The 11,249-nt window shown below is 40.0% G+C and overlaps 1 protein-coding gene across 1 annotated transcript in view; it reads left to right on the top strand.

The window, feature by feature from the left end:
• Nucleotides 1-666: 666 nt before the first annotated feature.
• grm8a (glutamate receptor, metabotropic 8a) overlaps nucleotides 667-11,249 on the top strand; it is a 207,299-nt gene continuing 196,716 nt past the window's right edge. Inside the window, exons 1-2 of the mRNA XM_058773694.1 lie at nucleotides 667-769; nucleotides 2,968-3,762. Of these exons, the coding sequence (XP_058629677.1) occupies nucleotides 3,256-3,762 (507 nt within the window). The 5' untranslated portion in view covers nucleotides 667-769; nucleotides 2,968-3,255. The remainder of the gene's footprint in view (nucleotides 770-2,967; nucleotides 3,763-11,249) is intronic.

Below are 11,249 nucleotides of genomic sequence, written 5' to 3'. Positions count from 1 at the left end.
TAGTAAATAATTTAGGTTGGGAACCTGTGTCATAATTTGGTGAGTGATCAAGTATTTTTATACCACTAGAGGGCAATAGTGCACTACTTATAAACCAGCTGTCCAAGCGTATTCCAGCCAAATCTGACATTCGACAAAATCTGTTTTACTGTTCGGAATTACAAGTTCAATTTACTCAGATGTGACTTTAGTTAGTAGCAGATGGTAGATCTAAAATGGCTTAAATAATGATTGAATATATAAATAGTATTTGCCATTACTCGCTGAAAATTGTTAGGAACTATATTAGTAATTGTTTGCATTCAGACTCATTGAGTTAATAAATAGAATTGGATTTTGTCCATTGAGGTTTAGGATAATTTAGAGTTCAGCCAAAAATGTTAATATCATCATAATTCGGTAATATTTAACTGAATTAGCATTCAAAACCGAAGTGTTAATGCAGTTCCTAGAGGTAGATAGTCTGTTTATTTTAATGTTAGAATCTTCACATTCCTGCATTTACCCTCTCATTTATTCCTGCAGTTCTGCGTCTATTTTTGTGAGCAAGAAGGGGGTGTTCCCTTAATCATTCTGAGCAAACGTTCCTGAGATTTTCCTTCTGAAATGAGAGCATGTTTCATTTAAGATTGCGTGTGATGCACGGAAGGGAGAGAGAGAGGGAGACAGAGAGTGTGTGAGAGAGAGAGCAATCACATTCACAGGGAGGATTTTGGTGATGCGCTGTTCATTTCAGCACCACAAACCTGCTTCTGAGAGCAGAAAGAAGGTAAGATCTCACATCTACTGCACTTTCATGTTAGTGTGCTTTAAAATGGTATTCTTATGCTGCAAGTATTATACTATCAAAGAAAATACGGTTTGAAATGCTGCTCATGAATCTCTTGAGTACGAAAACTCTGATCTAAAAGATAATTGTTTTATTGTGAAACGCAAAGGAATGTCACGGTTATTTCTTTAGAGCTTGTTTGTGTTTTATAAGATGACAATAGTAACTTAAAAGCACTTTATTGCTTCAGAAACAATAGTTGCGCTTTTAACGAGAATTCTTGCGCATTCGTGATGAATATAAAGAATTGAAGGAGAATGCAGAGGCTGTGTTGATTAGACTGTGTGAATCATTGCAATGCATTGCATCAAAGGAATGTGCGTAAATGCACACGCATGCATGCATGCTGATTCATACACATGGACTACTGGGTTTGTACAGTTTATTTATCTCATAAATTGAGAATTATCAACCAGAAATGTGCATGATTAATGTATAGGCTGTGAATTTTTAAACGTCTCATGTTTTTCTCACGAGTTGGATTTACAGACTATAAACTTCAAATTGCACGCGACTGTGTGTTTTTGGAGAAGCATACGCTTGTTTTTTTTGTTTTTTTTCACTACAGTTGTAAGAGAGAAAGGAAGAGCTCTGAATTCCTATGAGACAGGTTCTCCTGGTGGAAATATAATGGGATCTCCACTAGAAGATGGTTCTGCTTGACACATACTGATTTGTGTAAATTAAAAAGAGAAATGGGACACACTGCGTCTGCCAGGGTAATAACTCCATCTGTCTCTGATATAACGACAGAGGAGAGGGAAGACCCTAGCTCTCATATAGAGATTAATTCGTGCAAGCGATTAGAATATTAGGCTGAAACAAATCCAATTATGCATCTGCACATATACTATCATATATGCAAATGAATTCGATTCAAACAGGCAGTCTCTGCACTCGAGAAACCAATGCGCACTGGTCTTCCCCGAAGATGTATGGAGTAGAAAAACGTCATTAGAATAGAGCCGTATAGAATGGAACAGAACAGAACAGAACGGAGTCATTTAGAATACAATAGAGCAACATAGAATCATTAGGGTAGAACAGAGCCGTTAGAATAGAAGGGAGTCATTGTTATAGAGCAGACTAAAATAAACCTGTATAGAGTGGGAAATGTTGTTTTTAAGGTAGTATAAAGTTCACAGGGATCCAGGGGAAATGATGGCATTTTTCCTGCGTAATCTATAGTATCTAGGTTAGTGTGGGAATTTCAGTGGCATTTGTGGCTCACCAGGAGTGCAGAATCACACTCGGAGGTGTGCAATGGACTTCCTTTACGTTGTAGAGTAATGCTCTTGGCGCACGGAGGCGGCAGATTGCGCAGCATGTGTCTCTCGGAAGCGCAAGGCTGTGCGTAACTGCGCTCCTTGCGCGTAACGTAACTATGGCTCTCCAGTGGAGAGTGGGGATTTGGAGGTGTTTCACGAGAGCTTCTCTCTCTGTCTCGACTCTCTGAAATGTTTCAGGTGTTCGATGTGTGCCAAGAACAGTGTAAATTAGCAGCCTTCATTTTGGAGCTTAGTGTGGTTTGGCTAAAATGAAAGAAATGTGGATTGATGTAGTATAGCCCACAGTGAAAGACGGAGTGCTATATTTATATAAAGAGAATATACTTCTCCAGATACATAACATGTTCATTTGAAAACCAGTTAATTTCAATGATTTTAAATGAAAAAAAAAATGTTTAGTGTATAATATCAGCAAATATTAATATAATTACTCTCTGTTGGCCTAAATTTCCATACTTGTGCATCCTGACAAAAAAAAAAGACCTGCTGAAAATCAATATGCCATAACTCCCCTTGATTACCCTCTGTCCCACTCCATTCCACAAAGCTGAACTGTAAAAGTCAACCCGACATCTCTATTGTCCACAAATAGGCACATTTCCTCTCACTGCGAAATGTCTTTGGTTGTCTATGCAAATGTGAGAGAAGATGGCCTTGATTTTTTTTTTTTTTTCAGCAAGGCAGAAATGAAAGACCACACTGAGCTCCAAATGACTGTGATGTAATTTCCTCCCTGTCAAGATGTCTGTGTGTTTGATGAGTTTGCTTTGTTGCTTGCATATATTGTGCCTGATTCATGTTTGATTTTCTCTTTGTGCAGCTACTCATACAATGTTTTCTTTTCTTTAGATGCTTCTGAAGATGTGAGAGTTTTGGAGTTTGATTTGGAAAGGCACTTGTTTGACGTTTTTGCATCTCCTTATATCATCTGTTACCAGTCACATGACATGTACGCCAGACGTTTTTTCCCCATGAGAAATTCCTGTGGCCACACTCTAAATGGTCAGAAGACACAACTTCAGCTTTGAAATGGGCATGGATGTTACCGTCCGTCTGCTGCCCCATTAGTCCTTAATCCCACCACCTGGTATTTTTGGACCTACATTTCCTCACATTGTCCCCAGCGTCCCTGTGGATATGGATCTTGTACGCGTAAGTCGGACTCAATACCAGCTCCTCCTCTTTCTCTGCTACTGGTTGCCAGTCTCCCTCCAGCGGGTGGAGACACCACCTGTTGAGTATGCCCACTCTATCCGTCTGGATGGTGACATCATCCTGGGTGGCCTGTTTCCGGTTCATGCCCGGGGTGAGCGTGGGATTCCCTGCGGGGAGTTAAAGAAGGAGAAGGGTATTCACAGACTGGAGGCAATGCTGTTTGCCATCGACCTCATCAACAAAGACCCAGAGCTGCTGCCCAACGTGACGCTGGGGGCCCGTATCCTGGACACCTGCTCGCGGGACACCTACGCCCTGGAGCAGTCGCTTACCTTTGTACAAGCTCTCATTGAGCGTGACGGTTCGGATGTACGCTGTGCCAATGGAGACCAGCCCATATTTGCCAAGCCAGATAAAATCGTTGGAGTCATTGGTGCAGCTGCAAGCTCTGTCTCCATCATGGTTGCCAACATCTTGAGGCTTTTTAAGGTAAGAAGGGTCAACTTGTCCTTCTTGGGATTGGGAGTGGGGTTCATAATCTGGTTTTTGTCAACAATGAATGTTGCGTAGTGTGGTGGACAATAATCAGGGCTTTGTGTAGAAGGGTGTGGGCTGATTCCTAAAATCAAGACCAGCCCATAACTACCAAGGATGTAACCTTCTGAGATGTGGGAGTGGGGAGTAGCCTGTAACTGTTGGTCAATTGAGACCAGCCCATGTTTGCCAAGTTCAACAAAATTACTGGAATCTTTTTGGCAAATGTGTCTCCATCATGTTTGCCAACATTATGAGGCTGTTTGTGGTAAACAAAGTTACATAAGAGGCCTAACAATGCCCTTCTGGGGACTGGAAATGGGGTAAAGTCTGCAGCTGTTGTGAATGGGGTTACAGTGTAGTGTAGTGCTAAACAATCTAGACTGGGCATTGAAAAGATGTAGATTGAAACCTACAGTCAAGTCCAGCCCATATTTGCCAAGTTTGACAAAATTGCTGGGGTCTTCATGGCAAATATATCTCCATCATGTTTGACAACATTATGAGGCTGTTTGAGGTAAGCAGGGTTACATAAGAGGTCTAACATTGCCCTTCTGGGGACTGGAAATGGGGCAAAGTCTGCAGTTGTTGTGAATGGTGGTTTCAGTATAGTGTAACGTTACTCATAGTTTCATAGTTCCTAGAACTATTGGCAGAAGTACCGCTTTTTGGCAGGAACCAGGAACGTATGTAGTTCTAGGAACTCTGTTTGGGGGACCTAGCTCTTACTTCAGAGCAGGGTCTAAAATAGTTCTGTAGGAACTACCAGTGACGTAAGTGTACGCTGATTGGCCAAACGTATTCGAAACACCTGCTTTAAAAAGCCATGTAAAATTATTTACTCCACGAACATGGAAAACAGTAATAACGGCATCTAGCTAGATTCGTAAATGCCGCAAATAAAGACGTCACTGTCGTCTGCTTCTGAGTTCCTGCTGCCGGTGCAAATGCAACCAGGAAAATGGCCTGAGGGAGAAATTGGTTCTATAGGAACCACCATGCTGACTGAGTTTCTGGAACAATGCGGTGCGAAAGCCCCTATTATGATGCTGTTTAAGGTAAGGAACATCCCATAACGGTACATTCACACAGGGCGTTGGGGTTGATGCTTGATGGAGGGCATCTGAAGCTTGGCGCTGACGCAACCGTCATAGTGACAACTGCCAGTCACATTAGTTTTCTGGTGTTGCATGAATGCGATTGGCTAATGTCTGTGCTAGGGTATTTGCATAAGGCGATCTGATTGGCTGACACCTGTGTTGGTGCTTGAAAAGTTGAAAAGCAACGGACCCACAATTCATTTCGCCAATGTTTGACGTCACTCCATTCAAAGTAAACAAGAGGCATTGACGCCGACGCCCTGTGTGAATGTACCATAAGTGGTCTAAACTAGCACTTCTGGGGCCTGTGAATGGGGTGTAGTCTGTAACTGTTGTGAATGGTGTACACCGAACAAAGTACACAAAACAAAGTAGTTAACCCTAGGTTGCCTGGGGATATTGTCCTCTTGTGCAAAGCAAGTCTCTTTAGCCCTATTCGGAGGGGACTAGTTTTCCAGGGGGTCGTTAGAGAAATTTGTGTTTCACAGATGTACTTGATGATTTTAATCCTGTCCAAATCTGCCACGTCTGTGTTTTTCTCACACAACCTCTGTAATAATTCCAGAGCAAATTACCTATGTTTTTTCAGCAAACTCAGTGATCCTCTGAGAAAACTAATCCCGTCCGAATGCGATGTCTGTGTTTTTTTTTTTCACAACGCATTTCCTTGTGTGTTTTGGCCAACGTGAATTACGGTAGACGCTCTTACCGTGTGCACATTTGATATATTTGCCTTCCGGCAAAGAAATATATATAAAAAAATAACAATAATAAAATCAAGAGCCAGATCACGTAAACTGTTAAGACTGGCAATTGTAATATCAGCGTCAGGTAAAATTATTCACGTTCATTTCTGCACTCCATTACATAATGTACCTTTATGAAAATTAAACACGGGTTTACTGCAAATAAATAACTAAAGTAAGAATGAAGTAACCACACATTAACATGGTTTTGCTATACTATCCATTTAGCTTCATCATGGTATTTGTGTGATTATACTAATGTTAATCAATCCGAATGACTACAGGCGATGCACACATACAGAGCACGGGATCTCTGAAACGCCCAGATGTCCAAAACAGACCCTGTAATAAACACAGAGATGTTAGTCCCGTCCGAATTGGTACATGAAAATCGCAGACGTCGGGTGATAAGAATCGAAACTCAAACGTAGTTTAGAAAACTAGTCCCGCCGAATAGGGCTTTTGGATAAGTTTCTGCTAGCTTACTTTCTAAGTCTTTTCCAGTTGCTCTTTGAAGTAGACAACCACGGGTGACCTCACATAACTCAAACTACCGTTGTTTGAAATATGTTGTGACAGAGTGTGTGTGCATGTTGGCCTGGAAGAATCTCAGGGCAGGATGATTTCATAGAATGATGCCACCCAAACTCTATTAGAGAACCCGGCAGGAAGATCACTGTTTCTGGGCAAATACGACAGTAAAATGAACTCCGGCATTTTGCTATGCTTGTCAGTGGAAATTAAGGGAACCAGGGGGCTCATTTTCTGCCGTTGTTTATGGATGTAAACAGCTAAAGTTCAGCAGTGGCAACCTGTTACATTCTAGTCTTTGCTAGAAGAACAACACCTCCAGGAGATTCTAGGAATCCTATAGGAATGGGTTGCATACAGTATGCCCCATAAGGAGTTATATCTATATCGGTAGACTGAAGTGGCCTCTTGAAAACAATAGATTTTTACTCGTTCATGTTTAATAAGCATTCTAAATAACACTTCTGGCCGACTGCTCATTGTAGTTGTCATAGGAACAACTCACGGCCGCCCTGTGCCAATTAACCACACAATGTTAATGAAACTCTCTGCTGTTTATGCCACACTCATTAGCTGACCGCGATTTGACTGATTGATGTAGACACGTTGTGCCGAACGACCCATCCGCAGTAAATGGCGCATGTCCCATACTGCAAGCACAGATCTTTTTCTGTAACACCGTGTCAGCTGTCAGACTTCGATATCAGGAAGCAATCACGCTAAACACGATTAGAAGAGACATTGTCTTGGGTGTTGAGCAAGTAAATGTGCATGTGGCTGTGTATGTGCTTGGTCTCAACAGGAACGCCACTTAAAGGCCTATGAAATGCTATGGTATTAGATACAAAAAGAGCACTAGAGTGAACGCTATTGAATGTGAAAAGGCTTGGTGCTATAGCGTTCCTATACATCAACAGCCCTTCATTATTATTTATGAGAATTTGTGGCTTTATCCCTTTTGCCGTTTTTCAAATGTTCAGAAGCACTGGCAGCAAATGTATTTGCTTGCAAGACTAGAGAGTTTCTAGAGTTATGGACTGTGGCTCATTTGAAACTAGATGCAGTCTGACACTTGGCATCGCAAACGGCATTCATTTCCTACTGTGAGTGTGTCAAAAGATCAGACCAATTATCTAAGGATCAATGCTCTATATTTGAAACGGTTCAAATGAAAATGGAGTTTTTTTTAGCACATTAAATTACATATAAAAATGACCTTCTGCATATTTGTGTATTGTTGCCGATTGAAATGTTGTGCTTTTCTTCATTAGCAAGTCGATTTAGATAAAACAGTTTGCTAAATTGTTAACTATAAATAAAAGCCAAACCAAAGAGCCTACTTTCCATGCCTATGCTCCAGAATTATGTGGTGAAAACTGACTTGTGTTGAAATGGGGGTTTCATGACACTTTAAAAGGCACGTTTAAAACATGTTGCTCTTGATAAGCTTGCCTGCAGTATGTTTAGCCGCTGTCATTCATTTAGCCACTGGAAACACTTGTATGTATGTGAATGGCAGTATATGAGATGTGCCTGCATCACCGTGAACAGGGGCTCATGCCAACGCATAGTGATTCTGAATGGGACAGATGGAGTTCCCAGGCAGAACTCCTGTTTAGGTAATCGCTACAGCATTAGCATGCCTAGCGAGAGGAGGGCCACAGGCTGTTAGTCCCCTAATTTCCATTCCTCTGACGGTCCCAGCACACTGCAGGTGCAATTCATATGGGAGGTGATTTATCAGGGTAACCCTGCAGGTGGGGTCTTACCACATGAGATTTCTGAGGGCTATGAAGGGCCTCCATTTGGTGTTTGGCAGAGTGAAAGAGGAAGGGCTCATACTCGCACACACATAATGCCGTTGTGTATTATATTGACTGTAAAATGTAGTAAGCTCTACTGCCTGGCTGTCTTCGAAGGCAGCAATCTCACACAGGCGTCTGAACTGAAGTGCACTGGCACACAAATAGCACTACTTTCTAGGATGCTAAACTAATAATGTGGTAATAAGCAAAATGGCTTATATGATAAATGCACAACACATGAAAATTGAGTAAAATTGCAATGCATTTTGGGATTGCTTTATCAGCAAGTACTTGTAAAGCTGCTTTTTAAATTTGCAAAAAGAAGGTACATGAGAAGACTTACAATGCCTATAAAATCACTAGGCTCTCTATGTTTTGGAACCGATCCCAACACTTCCATCAGAGCTGGTGGGACGGTGAGTTTGGTTGCTAATTAAGATGCTTGTTATGGCTTCGATGAACCTCGGGTGTGAGATGGTGTTTCGCTGCTGCCTGTTCTTATTTATTTAACAATTTTTAGTAAAATTACATTCATTGCCAAACAATTGGCATGCATATTCATGAAGTCGGGCCCCAACACTCTGCATTCATTGTGCATTCAGATTGAACTCTTTCAAGATAGACTAAAATAATAATGATTTTGTTCTGACTGTAGCAATCATTTATTTGTAATACAAAAAATCTGCCGAGAATAGGATTTGTGTTGTAACTGGAGTTTCCATGTAAGTTCATGTAAACATTGAGGGAATTTAAATTTTATGAACTTATTTAATGTGCAACACGGCTGTTTTGTGTGTGGATTTTGAGAGAAAGAGGATAAACTTTATTGTCGGTTCACTGATCTACTTGTCAATCCTTAAAATTTTTTCCACATCCTAACATTATTGTCCAGATTTTTGCAAATAGCACACTACTAGGACTCTATTATGACAGATGGATGACTTTTATGGCAGCTTTTAGCGAGACTCATTTCAGCGTTTTACCTTAGGTGTGAGTAAAAGGGGTCTGGATGGTTTTTCACGGCGATGTGCAAAATACGGCTGGATCAATAGAGCGTCAGTCATAATTGTGTTGAAACACACCAACCTTTGTGCTTCTGAAAGCTTGATTCAATTACAAGCCACAGGCATAGAGATTACTTGTTTATCCAGTAGCAACATGTCGCCCTGTCCATTCAGCCACAGCGGCTTTTGCTTGAGGTTTTGCCCAGATGTAAGAGAACAAAGGTAAAATCTCGTCAGAGTCATGCTGAGAGCTAAATTGGCGAGTGTAAATGTTTTTTATAAATTCGCTCTACATCTCAGTTTGAAGTTAAAGGGAAAGCCTAATGCGTCGCATTTCAACGAGAACAGCCTGTGAATTATGAATCGATTTTGTGCTTCATTACTCTAGAAAGACAACAATTAGATTAAAATGTAATTAACCAACAGATGCACATTATGTTGGGTTGAGTCAGCGAGACCCTTATCGTTAGTCTCTGCGTGTTTATGCAAAGGTCAGAATCAACTGCGCTCTTCCGTGGCTTATTTAGACCACGAAATGCGCCACGGCATAAATCACTCGCCTGGCACTGCGCTATAATGGATTGTGTAATGAAGTTGGCATTTTCATAAAGTTTTTTTTCTTCTCTTATTGAACAGTACTCTTAAGTTAATTTCAGCAGATGGGTTTTCTTGCAAGCTGAAAATCATTGGCATCGACGCATGAGGCCAATAAACCTTTACACATTCCTAAATCTATGAAATTGCATCTTCTTGGCTCGGACCATCTGTGCACGGCTGAATGCATGTTTTACACTATATATAGTGCTGCAAATTAAATGTGAAAATGTATTCATAAGCATGTGGTAATAACTATTTTTGAATAATCCAGTGAACTTCAAAAATGAAAGTTACTTTGTGCCATTATTTTCTCTCTGTTCAAAACTATACACTCTTAACTATAAAGGCTTCTTATTGGCATCTATGGTTCTATGAACAACCTTTAACATCCATGGAACCTCTTCATTCCATAAAAGGTTCTTTGTAGTGAAAACAAAGGTTCTTTAGATTATTAAAAAACTCCAGGAACCACAAATGGTTATTAACTCTTAAAAATAAAGGTCCAAAGATTGGAATTGAAGAACTTTTAGCATGCATTGAAACTGTTCTTTGCACAAAAAGGTCTTCATAGGTAAAAAAAAGGTTTCTTTAGATTATTAAAAAGTGCTTTACCAAGGAAAAAAAGTGTTTTTGTGAAACCTAAAATTATTCCTTACTCTTAAAAATAGAGGTTCTATATTGTCATTAATGGTTCCATGAAGAGCCTTTAACATCCATGGAACCTTTCTGTTAAACAAAAGGTTCTTTATAGTGGAAAAGGGTTATTTAGATTATTAAACTAAGAAGAATGGTTCTCTTAAGAACTGCTCCAAATTGTTTTTTTTGCAGTGATGCTATAGAAGAACCATTTTTGATTCCTCAAAGAACCTTTCCGGGAACAGTTCCTAAAATAACCATGTTTTTCTTAGTGTGACAAGTATTGTAATAATCTAAAGAACATTTTTTTTCTATTATAAGAACCTTTTGTGGAATGGAAAGGTTCCTTGGTTGTTGAAGGTTTTCACCATAAATGCAGATAAAGAACCTTTATTTTTAAGAGTGAAGGAACGTTTCTATTCCGCAAAAAAGTTCCTTATACTGGAAAATGGTATTTTAGGTTATTAAAAATTCTTTACACTAAGAAAAAAAAAGGTTATTTTAGGAACTGTTCACTGAAATGTTCTTTAGCATTCTATATCATTACCCTTATTGAAACTTCATTTTTAAGAGTGTAAAGGCCCGTTCACACCAAGCACGATAACTATAAAGATAATGATAAAGATATAGTTCTAAAAATCTTTCTCAATAATAAAGAATAGCAGAGTTCACACCACAGCTATAACGATAAAGGCACAGAGAAACGATATCGTTGGAATCACTTTCAGAACTATTTTTTTCCAGCTGATGAACGATACAAACATTGACAGCCAATCAGAATCCATCCTGCTATAATGAGCTCGAGAATTTAAAGCGGCAGACTCACGTGTGCTTAGAATAAACAGACAATATCTGGTGTGGACGCTAATATCGTTATCTTTCTAGTTATCGTTCTTGGTGTGAACGGGTTGATATTTCTATCGTTGTGCAGCATTTAATGCCATACTGCCTCAGTCTTATGGATAAACATACTTGTAGGCCCTCGGGGACTTTATTCTCAGACGCAGCCAGCGGCACACGGGT

The sequence above is a fragment of the Onychostoma macrolepis genome, chromosome 04 (genome assembly GCF_012432095.1).
Source record: "Onychostoma macrolepis isolate SWU-2019 chromosome 04, ASM1243209v1, whole genome shotgun sequence".
Lineage (NCBI taxonomy): Eukaryota > Metazoa > Chordata > Actinopteri > Cypriniformes > Cyprinidae > Onychostoma > Onychostoma macrolepis.
Note: the sequence above shows the minus strand (reverse complement) of the source record. Positions and strands in the feature narration are given on the sequence as shown.